Raw genomic sequence first — 14,318 nt, forward strand, 5'->3', positions numbered from 1 at the left:
AGCCCAAAAGACCCAAGCAACTAAACTTAAGCCCAGCAAGGTACCTGTGTCTGACCTGCTGGTCAAGGGCTGGTCTATAATATATGTGCCCACCTGAAGGCACCCTTGTAAGCTGATCAGTAACAGAGCTATCACAGAAACTAGCTGCAGCAATGAAACTACATGGATCACTTGGCTGTTATCGTGAGACTACAAGGATAGGATAACGAGTTAGAGGTTTTCCACAAAATATTTCCTCTGATCTTTTTGCTAGCCAAGAAAGCTACAGAACATTCAGTGAATCTGGTGGAGCTGACCTCTGGCAGTTATAAACAGATTAAAGAAAACAAATCTAAACTACTGTTTAGTAAGCAGAACCTAAAAACAATAACGCCTGATTGGCAAGGTAAACTTTTAATAGAACATTTAAAGCTCATACAATCAGCATGTGCATATTTACTTCATACCCAAAAAAACATTATAAAAGAATGATTTTCTGAAGATACTTGACACAAAAGGAAGAGACAGAATGCGGAAGCAACAGTAGTATCCCCCTCTCGAAGGGGCTGTCAATGTTTCTACTGGCAAGATCAACATATAGTTATTACATTTTTCAAGGGTAATAAGTAAATAAAAAATGGAGCCTAGCCTACATCCTATGTGTGGTATAAAAGTGATCAATAAAACATAAAAGCATTATATCCAAAATGTAAGAAGCCTCAACCCATTGAAAGAAAGTTAGCTGTTCATTTTATGTATACCAGGTCAATAAAATGGATACTGGTGTAGAACTGTTTTTGCAGGAACCTGCTATTCCCATATAAAAATAGAACAGCCTTGTACTGGACTAAATAATGTGTATTCTTCAGATATTTATATAAAAATTATGCAGCAACAGAATAATTTTAAATACATAACTATACAATTATGCATACTAAAACTTTTAAAAACAATTTTACACATTTTTTGCCAACTAAAGAAAACCTCAAATTATATATACATACATATACATACACATTTTTAAATGAGCATCTTTATTATGGTTTTCATTTGGTGGAGCATTAAGGATTTAAAGCATATTTTCTTGCACAAAATATGATGTCCTTATTCAGTGAAAGAATCTTGCACTGTTTTTTATTCGACTTAACTAACTTAGAAAAAAAAACTTTCTAATATTGAATATCCTATTTACAACAAATCTGCAGTGTTTATTCCTACAAAATGTAACACAAGCAATTTTTAAGTTTCAATAAAAGTTTCTCTCTCTAATTATTCACACACTCGGACACTATAGAGGTCAACTGAAATAGAGGATACAGACTGACACAAAAAAAAACCACACATTTTGAATAATAAAATGTACAGGTTATGGAAAAAATTCATGTAACATTTATACATGAGGTAACATACCATAGACTTTTAAGCTATTCTGAGCCCAAGAAATGGCTCACATCAGGTGTTAAGAACTGATGGCTTTGAGGGTTGTATTTGTAAAAAGGATGTCATTGTTTTGTAAAAGCAGGATGACACAAAAGAAGTATAAAAAGTACTTTTTTCATGGCAGGGTAATACCTGTGTGAACAAGCAACTGTCCAACCTGAATATGTCTATATGAAATGGTTAATGTAAATTGAGTTTATATTGTATTGTATATCTTTTACAATGTATAACAAAGATCCTAAAAACAGACTATTATGTATACAAAGTAAAAATATATATATATACAATTTCTAGCAATTAAAATGCAAAACTTTGTTTGTGAAACATCAGGGTACGTAACCACTGAATATGTTTTTTAAAACTGTATTTATGTTGTCATATCTTTGTAACACTAGACTTTGTCCAGTTCCAGAAAAATATAGGTACAAGTATACATACAGCATGTACTGTAAATATTTGATACAGATAATCTGAAAAGTTAAAAGTTCATACTTAAAATATCTACACAGCATGTGCTAATTCACTTAAAATTCAAATATGGATATTAAAATTCACCATGATGCAGAACTAAAAAAAAAAAAGTCACTGGATACCTGTAATAAAATTCCCAGCATTACTTATTGATGAATTGACCTAGCACAACTCTAAATACAGTCCTTTATACTGGACTTTTTACAAACTGAACAGGATATTTAAAAATATAATTTATCATTTTCAATGGAATAAAGATATATGAATTCAAAAAATAATTCCTTACAAAACAACATTTTTCAATAAAAAAAACCCCAAAAAACAAAAAAAAACTGTGGTTTTACCTGTAAACTACATAAACAAAACTTTACCCCCCTCCCCCATTACTTAGAATGTTAGTGGTAGAATGTTGACAAGTACATTTTCTTCCCACATCCAAGTTGCTACTGACACTCCGAAATGGTCACTGACCCCATATTTTTAAAAACAAATATTTTTTTTGAAACAGGAGAAAAGAAAAATTCTCTAACACTTTGCTTGATCTACTACACCTGTTTTCTTTACAGATTATGATTCAATGCCTATACATGTATTTGAATAAGTGAAGAATATGGAAATATGACATTTCTGCTTGTATGAAACAAATAAACCCCAGTTCAATGATGGGAGCACTGGCCAGCATGAGACATCAAGATTGCTTTGGAGTGAGCAGTTATAAAGTCAGTGCTAAATTTCTGGCTTTTACTACTTATGAAAAAATGTAAAAGTAAAAAAAAAAATAAAATAAAATACTGACGGCACAATTTGAATACAATTTGCATAGGTTCCCGGTTTTGGCTTAAACAAATTTTTACCAGCATCCCAAACCATTTTCATAAAAATAAAAATAGTGTTTAGATCTGGGTTACTTGCATAATTAAAAACTTGAAAAATATTTAATTTTTGCTAAAATTGCAAACTATAGAGTCATCTTTTTGGCAAAATAGAAAAGATTACTAGTCTCTTAAGTGTAAATTTTAGGATCCAGCGCCCCCATTTTCAGATTAGTCAAGCAATTATAGCTACCATACCATTCTTTAAAATAAGGTATGATATTCCAATAACTATTTCATGGTTAAAAATTTGGTCTTGGTATTACTGAAATTATGATAATACACAAAAGACACAAAAATCAGCAATCTTCTGTAAATGCATCAGAGTAAAGGAACATCCATGTTTAGTGCTCATTTTGCTATTCTCATTTAGTGCTCTCATGCTATTCTCATTTTGCTAACCCATCATTGTATGACACAATATTTTGGTTCAAATATTTTTACTTGCTTTCATGTTTAACTTCATACACAATAATAAAAAAAAAAAAAAAAAAAATTCTTTTCTATTAAAAGACACATCCAATTATCCAATTTCAGATATTTAGCTTGGAAATACAAAATAAATATCCTTATATTGTACCTGGCAACACATTCATGGCATGGGCAACCTTCAAAAGACTGAAATACAAGTAAAAAATGAACCTAATTCCTGGAACCACTAAAAGGCATTTATGGTCACATAACCATAGCATTTTCAGCCTGTAACTGAAAGGCTCTGGATACACATAGAAATACACTTCGCAAATTACATTATGGGCATTTGTTTAATTTTCCATTGCATTTTTTTACACTCTGTGCTAAATTTAGGTAGTGTAGGAAACACATTTGCTTTCTGTTTAGGATTACACAAATATTTAGATCTATAGGGAATACAGTTTAAAAGAAAAACAAGCAAAATTATAAGATATGCCCAAAAGCATGAAGAACACCAAGGTGGCTTTTGTCTAGTGCATAGAAATATTTTCTTTCCTCCAGGCAAATTTTGCAGAAAGCAAGCATGTCCTGATGTTGTGCCATTATCACAAAATCTCATAAAGGAGGAAAAACCTATATATACATAATCTGCAAATCTACAACATACCAGTAAAAAAAATCAAATTAAGAATAAAGTCCAGTAAAAGATATCTATTTTGGCTGGACACCACAAAACTGAATCAGTTATCAGTTATTGACAGAGATTCTATTCCTATGAACTCATTTCCACAAATGCAGTGGAATGAAGAAAACATATACCATGATCCAAGCTTTATTTCTAACGCCCTTACATCCACTCAAAACTAATATAAGTTTTAGGAGGATTTGGTCTTTAAGTGATTCACCAGAGAATTCTGGATAACCATACACAAAACAAATTTACTTTTAAGAAACAAGTTCAGCTATTTTTACTTTTCAGTAACTAATATTTTTCTTTGAAAAGGTTGCATAATATTGAGTACTGAAGGAAAAAAAAAAGGTGTACATATACAAACTGTATGGCACTTACTGGTAATACAACTGATTTTGAAGGCATGTAGTATTTTACTGTATATAAAAGGAACTTGCATAAGAGATATCCAGAAAAGCACGAGGTATTTGAGCAATATGACTTTCAAAGGCATTGAATATGGGAAATAGACTGAACAAAAAAACGTGAAAGCACCAGTACAGCAAAAAAAAAAAAAAAAAAAAAAAAAAAAAAAAAAAAAAAAAAAATACAAATAATTGCAATAAAGATGGCACAAGGGTGTGATACAATGATAAATTATAAAAAAAAACAGCATTTGGTACTAGAAATAATACTAAATACACATTTACAAAATGTTCTGGAAAGATGAAAAATACAACATACAGCATGTGAGATCTACTCTCATTGCTGCATGTATGCATTGAGCTTCACGTTTATCAAATTACATTTCAAAAAGGCAGCAATCTTGGGCTGTTCCCTCAACGAGGTAGAACAAATGATTTTTTTTTTTTTGTTTAAATCAGGTTAACCAAGTAGGAAAATCTATCATAACCAAGTCTAGGGTGATTAACTACATCTTTATGCCTTCTTGCTGGCTAAGTTGTGATAGTGTCTTCTTTATGCGTAAAGCAGTAAGTCGTGCGGCCCCATTGGCATACCAACATTCTCGCATTATTTTAGCCATCACACGTAGTGCCTAAGAAACACAAAAAATATACACAAAAAAGCAAAATAAGTTAAATACATACGAAAACATTTAAAAATAGAAAAAGGAATTAAAGATTACTCTGAATCCATAATATGGAATGAGAACTGTGTAATAATAATTGTCTAAAGTTAAAACCTACAGTTTATTAAAACGCAAACAAGTGAACGCATTACATTACCCAGGATAGCAGATAAATACCAGGATAAATGGTGTACAAACACTAGCACTTTATTGCAAAGAGTTACATGGGTGAAAAGGCTTCCTCTTGTTGGATACTGACAGAGTAAGTTCAACATCAAAGAATTTTACCTAAGCAAAATTTAAATCTTTTTATTGCCAAATGAAAAAAGATTTACCATTTTTCAAATACTTACTTCACAACTTTGCCATCGATTGGGAATGTTTGGTCTCAGTTTCTGCTCGCAAACTACCTTCTTCATCTCTTCTACCGAAGGGTCAGATGGAACAAGATCGTAGTAAGGTAACTGATAATCTTCATGAATTCCTATAAAATTAAAATAAGATAGAAATAAATCAACAAACACTACTAAATATTAAAAAAAAAAAATATTCTGAGGAGCAAGATTTATACTTTATGTAGACAGATTTTGAGCAGACCCATGCAAACAAATACCTCACAAAAGATTCTCTCTCTCTTTAGAAGACTAAAATAAAAAAACGTTTATGATATCTGTGTCCCTAAAGACTCCTGTATTACTTGTTGTGACTTGATGTTCCATTAAAACTTGTAATGTGTAGAAATGTTTAACCAACAACAAAATATCAACATCTTATCTCAAACTTTGGAATATAGGCATATATATGGTGGTGTACAGAAACACCAAGCTGGGACGAAAGGCAAGAAAAGTTATTTACCGTATTTTTCGGACCATAAGACGCACTTTTTTTCCCCCTAAAGTGGGGGGAAAATCAGGGTGCGTCTTATGGTCCGAATGCATATTTTTTTACTTACCTGTATCCCCGCCGGTCCCCGCAGCCAGTGTCCTCTTCCTGTGTCCCAGCGTGCGGCACTTGTGCCCGCCCACGAAGGCGGCGCCGATTGATTTCATGAATGCCGATCGGCGCCGCCTTCATGGGCGGGCACAAGTGCCGCACGCTGGGTCTCAGGGAAACACAGAGGAGGAACACAGACAGAGGCAGATAGCAGCCAATGTCTGTGTTCCAGCGTGCGGCACTTGTGCCCGCCCACGAAGGCGGCGCCGATTGATTTGATGAATGCCGATCGGCGCCGCCTTCATGGGCGGGCACAAGTGCCACACGCTGGATCTCAGGGAAACACAGAGGAGGAACACAGACAGAGGCAGATAGCAGCCAATGTCTGTGTTCCAGCGTGCGGCACTTGTGCCCGCCCACGAAGGCGGCGCCGATTGATTTCATGAATGCCGATCGGCGCCGCCTTCATGGGCGGGCACAAGTGCCCCACGCTGGATCTCAGGGGAAATCAAATGAATTTTTTTTTCTTGTTTTCCCGTGCGGAAAACCTGGTGCGTCTTATAGTCCGGAGCGTCTAATGGTCCGAAAAATACGGTAGCTGAGAAATCAAGATTTCTTAACTAGAAAGTAGACTATTACTACTGTTGACATTTATTCACTTGAACTTTAATTTTCTATTACCTCACAGAAATTGTAACATACAGTTTTTATTATTAACACATTAAAAATGCTAAAAATTTTAGTTCACTAAATACCTTTATAATGTTTGCATAGTGCCATGTTAATTTTTTATTTTTATTATTAAACCTATTGTTATATTAAAGGGATTAGCCCTTGCAGCAAGCACACAGTAGTTTGTGAATGTAAGAGTCGCTTAATTTTGGCTCTCAAAACAAGAACAGCTTCCATCAGCATAAATTAAAAAAAAACAAGGCAGCTTACATGAGCTGGACACAGGCAAATACAACTGTCCACAAGTTCTCAAAATCCCTAATTCAATTCAGTATAGATGATTAGCCACAAAAGCTTTCTTTGCTAACAACATAAACTCCACAGAGGCTTGGGTGCAGCCTACATGCTGCTATTTACACTTCCTCCCCAATTTACTAAAACACAGCAACCCTAGCAGAGTTACCTCCACTATCCTGAGCTCGTTCCCCAGTGCACACCTTGGTTTTAAAGAGCAAATGCTCTATACCCTGGGGAAATATTTCCTATCCCGGACAAATTCCTGCAGTGCTATACACACTAATCACCTAAATATTGTTAATATTGGCCCTTAAGCAATAAATCATAACTTTTAAAGGTTCTAACTACTTGAAAACTTGCTATTTTTTTTTTTCTCATTTTACTTTTATTCACAACCAAAATACCAAACTTTCTAGTGTATAAGGACAGTTTAGAACAAGCACTGGTAGAACAGGTGCATTTCACGTATCCAAGAATCAACATGATCTAGGTTAATCTCAAACGTGGAAATTTAGTTAGCTTATCATTCTTTGATTTGTACAACAAATCTGTGTGTCAGTAGTTCAAACTATGGATAGTTTAGTAAAGAAAACCTCTAGTGTATATAAACCTCATATATGTTTCTCTTGCTTGCTATCTTTTAGTCTGTTAAAATTGCAAAACAAAATTGCAGGCAATCCTGTCGGGATACTGTAAGTAAAGTGAGGGATGAAAATACAGCCATCATCTGCAAAGGCTGTTAATCTGCAAGTTTAGATGCACTTTACAAATAACAGACACAACCACTTCTTTCTTCCATTAGTTGTAAAAGGATAGGATAGGATCAACATTTAAGCCCTAAAACATCCCCTCCCCATACACACAAAGTTAACCCCCCCAGCGATGGATTTTAGGTGCAAAGTCACACTCGGGGTAGCTTTAACCTGAAACCTTCTTCCAGCTCCAACCGTGAACTGCAAAGACGCAAGATCTGCGGGGTTTCCCGGTGCCCGTGGGAGGATCGACGGGAAATTCAAATAATTTTGTATTGGATTCAATACAAAATAGCTGTATTGAGTCTGAGTCCAATACAAATAAATCTTCATATATATACACAACGTAAAATACATTTCCATGCCAAAAAATTGTAACGCTTTTTTGCACGGAAATGTGGACAGATTTAGAACACTAGTGATGTTAAATATTGTATCGGTGTCGTTATTGTGAACTATAGGAAAATAGAAGTGTTTTCTGCTTATTATTACAGCAAAGTTTGTTAAAAAAAAATTTAATATCCAAGGAAAGTGCCCTAGTACACACAGGGACTGCATGCTTTCCATCTATCTATTTGCAAAATATCACTATAGCCCTAAACTACTAAGAACAACGCAAATGCTACATGTTTAAGCAGCAATTAATTTTAAAGCAGAATTATGGCTCCATCGTAGCCATCTGCTACTTAAACAAACAAAAAAAAAAAAACACTTTTGTATACAACTTGTCAATTATGAAGCTCACTCTGCTGGGTCACGGCATGCAAAGTGGGCACAGCACAACAGAACGCCAATAGCGAAGTCCACTCGTTCTCTCCCCCTTTTACAAATATGCTCTCACCCAAGTGCAACTCCGTTATTAACAAGACACAGAAAAAGGTGCACTACAGGAAAAAGAAAAAAAAGTTTAGAAGTTACTAATGCGAAGGAGCCTAGATCAGATTAGGCTACAACAGTTACCTTCACCATACACCAGACTAAATTTTCCCATCAAAAAATATTACCACTGTAAGGAGACAAAGACTTTCATTGGCTACACTGCTTCACAACACAGCATTTATATATATATATATATATATATATATATATATATATATATATATATATATATTACTACCTGACAAATAGTTTTTAACAGAAGCATGCTTCCATCTTCAGGTTGAAAAGGGTGAGCAGGTTTCTTTACACATTAGGAGAGCCTGTAGAATGACATACAACTTACCACCAATCGAACAACGACGGGCAATTTCCCAAAAAACTAATCCCATTGCATAGATATCCGCACGTTTAAATGATTCAAAATGCTTCATATTTATAGAATCATCAAGTACCTCTGGGGCCATATATCTGAAATACAGAAAATAAATGACAATCTGTTCAAAGTACAAAAAATATTCTTGTAATGAAAGCTTCCAACTCTATTTAGTAATGAAATTACATTTACAGGTAGTCTCTGAGTTAAGGACATTTGACATACGAACGACTCCTAGATACGAACAGGGCTTGTCCGCTCGCTTGTGTGCAGGACAGAGGCTTGATTGGTGGTGGGGGGGCAGGGTGTTTTGCATGACTTGCAAAAAAAACCTAATGTTAAACAGAGCTGAGGTGTGGGTGATCCTAAGGACTGAGCAGTTCTGCAACATCCTGTAACGCTTTAATGATCAAGACAAACTCTGCAGTTGTTTCTTTTTGCATATCAAACCACAGCTTGCTCCAGAAGTAAATTAATGTCTAGGCTCCATAAATTTTTTTTTTTTGCTTTGTTTGTGATGAACTCACAGTGAGGATTTTATTAACTGATAACGCTGCCTAATATGTTGAGACAAACATTTTTCCTAAGTACATTTATTAAAATAATGTAGCTGTTCCGACTTACATACAACTTCATCCTAAGAACAAACCTACAGTCCCGATCTAGTATGTAACCCAGGGACTACCTGTACAATAAAACTAGTATTATGAACAGCCTTGATGGAACCCTAATCTAGCATGCGCTTGGGGATGCTATTCTTTCCTAAGACTAGTTGCAAAAGTACAGATTTTTTTACGATTTAAACCTTAGACTTGTTTTTCCAGTAAAACAGTAAAATATAAGAATCTAGGTAATAAAGACTACAAAATTCAATGAATATTAGGTCAACAAAACACATACGAAAAAATAAGTTTCTATATCAGTTTTTGTATTTTAGCAATGCTACCATTTTATCTTAGCATTTACCTTTTAGTTCCAACTCTGTGATTTGGCGCAATGTCTATTGTATCTGTAGCAGAGTCATGTCGGACAGCTAAACCCAGGTCTGCAATGCAGCATGTTCCATTTTTTTTCACCAATATATTTTTGGATTTCAGATCTCTGTGGGCTATAGCTGGCTTTCCTTAAAAATAAAAAAATCAAGGTTTAATAAAGCATTAAAATGCAAAAATCACTTTAATAATTTGCTTGATGATCATTTTTTCATTGTTTTTAATAGAAAGCACAGTGAAAAAAACCTGACCAGCTGGGTAAAGGGGATGAGTTTTAGAAATGAAACTGCTGGGAGGACATGAGCATGAATGTAACTTAAAAAAAAAAAAAAACTACAACAGGAAAGAAAGCACATGTGCTTTCTGAATTTTTAAAGAACAATGATCACAGGTCCCTAGGTGCACACAATATTTACTCAGTAGTTTATGATATGATAGAGATGTCTGTAATCCTCAGTAGATATTTCCCTACGCACACTACCAAACACTCTTCGCATAGCCGGTTTGAAATGTCTTTCCCATGCATTCTCCAGTACTTTACCAGGTTGTTTATGCCAGTTTCTGAGGCAGCATTCCATGGCCTGGTTGTGCTGCATTTGGATTATCCAGAATTCAACAACTCTTCCCCCCCCCCCCCCCCTTTTTTTTTTTCTACCATAGATAAGAGTAAAAGGAAGTAAAGCCTCCATAATGTTTTTTCTACCTATATCCTGCATGGGGGTGTACATTCTTTCCCTGAAAGTGCTACTGCACAATTGTAAATGAGAGGAACTCTACCTAAAGCCAAAATTTCCATGCTCAAAATAAAAATGGGTCCCCTATTTAATTTCCACAAAATGTTGGATTTGGTGACAACTCAAATGTTTGACTATCTCTGTGAAATTGGCTAACAAGACCATTGTAGTGGAATAAAGTATCCTATCAGGCACCAGGTTGACTTTGAGACTAAAAGTTGCCTTCTCTAACCAAAACAAACAAACAAAATGCTAAAAGGCAAAAGGTTTGTCTGGACCAAATACAACCCCTCCCATCTAGAAATGTGAACTTCGTTTGCTTAGATGAAATAAATGGATTGCTGAAAGAGGGGAAATTACGATATAGGTTTTAATGAGAACCCCCCCCCCCCCCCCCAAAACACCTTCTGGCAGAGAAGCCAGGCAAGTTCTTAAAATGACCTTATCATGCAAGTCCAAGTGATATCCAAAAAAACTAGGAGGGCAGCTACCTGCATTTTTCAAGTGCTAAAAGCTAAACCCTTGTCTACCTCCAATTAAATAAACAGAACAATGAATGACCCTAGAGAACAATGTCTTGCTGTGAAGTACAGTGTTGAATTATTTTATATGAGAGTCCTTTGTCTTGGATAACAACTCACTTCATTCCGAGATGTAGTAGTAACACTAATAGTATGTGTATCTTTCATGGTTGAGTCAAGAACAAAGACGTACTTCACCTAAAATGGGCTACCATGATCACTTTGCAATACAGTTAGGTCCATAAATACTTGGACAGAGACAATTTTCTAATTTTGGTTCTGTACATTACCACAATAAGTTTTAAATGAAACGACTCAACAAAAGACTTTCAGCTTTATTTCAGTGGGTTGAACAAAAAGATTGCAAAAAAATGTGAGGAACTAAACCCCTTTTTTTTCATTTCAGGGACTCAAAAGTAATTGGACAATTGACTCAAAAGGCATTTCATGGGCTGGTGTGGGCAATTCCTTCGTTATGTCATTATCAATTAGGAAGATAAAAGGCATGGAGTTGATGGGGGGGTGCTTGTATGTGGAAGATTTTGCTGTGAACATACAACGTGGTCAAAGGAGCTCTCCATGCAAGTGAAACAAGCCATCCCTAAGCTGTAAAAACAGAAAGAACCCAATTTGAGAAAATGCTACAATATTAGGAGTGGCAAAATCTACAGTTTGGTAAATTATGAGAAAGAAACAAAGCACTGGTGAACTCAGCAACGCCAAAAGACCTGGATGTCCACGGAAGACAACAGCGGTGGGTGATCGCAGAATCATTTCCATGGTGAAGAGAAATCTGTTCCAGGAGGTAGGCGTGACGATATCCAAGTCTACCATAAAGAGAAGACTGCATGAAAGTAAATACAGAGGGTGCACTGCAAGCCACTCATAAGTCTCAAGAAAAGTAAGGCTAGATTGGACTTTGCTCAAAAACATCTAAAAAAGCCAGCACAGTTCTGGAAAAACATTTTTTGGACAGATGAAACTAAGATCAACCTTTACCAGAATGGTGTCAGGAAAAAAGTATGGAGAAGGCGTGGAACAGCTCATGATCCAAAGCATACCACATAATCTGTAAAACATGGCAGAGGCAGTGTGAGGGCTTGGGCGCGCATGGCTGCCAGTGGCACTGGGACACTAGTGTTTAATCGATGATGTGACACAGGACAGAAGCAGCCGAATGAATTCGGAGGTGTTCAGAGACATACTGTCTGCTCAAATCTAGCTAAATGCAGTCAAATTGATTGGGAGGCCTGTCATATTGCAGATGGACAATGACCCAAAACGTACAGCCAAAGCAACCCAGGAGTTTATTAAAGCAAAGAAGTGGAATATTCCTGAATGGCCAAGTCAGTCACCTGATCTGAACCCAAATGAGCATGCATTTCACTTGCTGGAGACTGAACTTCAGACAGAAAGGCCCACAAACAGCAACTGAAAGCCGCTGCAGTAAAGGCCTGGCAGAGCATTAAAAAGGGGGAAACCCAGCATCTGGTTATGTCCATGAGTTCAAGACTACAGGCTATCATTGCCAGCAAAGGGTTTTCAACCAAGTAATTGGAAATTAACATTTTATTTTCAGGGGAGTGAAGGACACAGTTGAAAGGAACACCCCTAGGACAATGCAACCAAGCCCACTGGATCTCCATTCAGGTTTAATGAAAATAAACCCATTACCTTTGCATTATTGTGCACAGAAAACAAAATTACCAATGTAAGACCTTATTTGTCTACCAGGATGAGATCTTCAGGGTGTAGAGCTTGCTTTCTCGACTTCCTCCAAAGGTTGATAGGGGCAATTTGTGCCTTTCAGGTCGATTTAATTGACACCAATGACTTTCCTGGATATCTGTAAAGGTGACATTCCTCCCAAGGACCACCACACCAATGTACTGTGAGCTGTGGATATAGTAATTTTGACGGGGGTTTCGCCAAGGACCCAAACTTTATTTCAAGGTTGTCTTTATGTATAAGGGAACACTGGGTGTATAGTCTTTCCTCTTTGGTTAAACTGGTTTATCTTCAGAAGATCTGCAGTGAGGTTGTCTTTCTACCCGATATAGACAGTAAAAATAGAGGAAAGATTTCTTTCTGTCCAGGATACAATCAAAATTGACGGGGTTTTTGAATTCCAAGATTTGGTCCCACCTTCACAAATCAGGTAGGTCACTGTTGTAATGTGGTCAGGATAGGTAAAGCACATTTTTTTTTCAATCTTTTCAAACAGCCTTCCATGACTAATTAGATCCATCATGATTTCTTGGATAGTCACCCTCCCCAATTAAAACAAAAACAAGAGAAAAAGAACACATGTATATGCACATATATCTAAATAAGAACATTAGTGATAATTAAATTGTAGTTCAAGATTTAAAACAAAAGACAACAGAGCACATGGTAAAAAGTCACTGAAATTGAGACAACTGACAATTGTCGATGAAAGTAACTATGTAAAAACATAAAAAATGGGGGGGGAAAAAATATGAAGTTATATAACGCTGCAATAACTATCAGGCTGAAAAAAAAATTATACCGGTCTGGGTTTGTATCAAAAATGAGTAAGGGGAGAGGCCCAATAAATAAAAAAAAAATGTCCTCCTGCAAAGCTATCAGGGTAGGAGGGAAGGTAGAACAGAACAAAAAGTATATGAAAAAAAGAAAAGAATGTGGGGAAAAAAAAAAGAGCAAACCATAAGCTACCCCCCTCAAAGCATCAAAAGCACCCACTTGAATCCGTTCAGCAATAGTTAGTTTATAGCAAACAAGTCCTGCATAGTAGGACACACAACTGATTACATCTAGGGAGAAGTAGTTTTGCTGCATTGCATAGTTTTTTTGTTTTTTTTTTGGGGGGGGGGGGGGGGGGGGGACCATCTACCTATGGTGCAGTAAGATCTGTGCTGGAGTCCTTCGCGTAGAATCCCCTGAAATGAACCAGCAACCACTTTTGAATGTCCATAACTGAATTAGACAACTCTGCAACACAAATGCTTCCTTGGTGCCACAATGCTAACACCTGTTATTACAGTGGAGGAAAAGCTTGCAGAGAAAATGAGGGACCCTGTGCCAGCGAGTGTGAATGTTGAAATTGTTTTCCTGAAGCCAGAGTTAACATTTTTCCCATTCCTCATAAAAAAGCAAAATTTTAGAACTCTCTTTCATTTCTCATGTGAGTAATTAGAGACATTTGGGGGTCTTGGTCTGGTAGTCAAGCAGAAAGGGCATTTTTCAA

The 14,318-nt window shown here is 36.1% G+C and overlaps 1 protein-coding gene across 3 annotated transcripts in view; it reads right to left on the reverse strand.

Moving 5' to 3' along the window:
• Positions 1 to 372: 372 nt before the first annotated feature.
• TGFBR1 (transforming growth factor beta receptor 1) overlaps positions 373 to 14,318 on the reverse strand; it is a 32,915-nt gene continuing 18,969 nt past the window's right edge. For all 3 annotated transcript variants that reach the window (XM_072411946.1, XM_072411949.1, XM_072411947.1), the window contains 4 exons: positions 9,809 to 9,965; positions 8,813 to 8,937; positions 5,290 to 5,420; positions 373 to 4,903 (listed from right to left, as the gene is read on the reverse strand). In XM_072411946.1, the coding sequence (XP_072268047.1) occupies positions 4,778 to 4,903; positions 5,290 to 5,420; positions 8,813 to 8,937; positions 9,809 to 9,965 (539 nt within the window). In that variant the 3' untranslated portion in view covers positions 373 to 4,777. The remainder of the gene's footprint in view (positions 4,904 to 5,289; positions 5,421 to 8,812; positions 8,938 to 9,808; positions 9,966 to 14,318) is intronic.

Source organism: Pyxicephalus adspersus, chromosome 5 (assembly GCF_032062135.1).
Source record: "Pyxicephalus adspersus chromosome 5, UCB_Pads_2.0, whole genome shotgun sequence".
In the NCBI taxonomy this organism is placed as follows: Eukaryota; Metazoa; Chordata; class Amphibia; order Anura; family Pyxicephalidae; genus Pyxicephalus; species Pyxicephalus adspersus.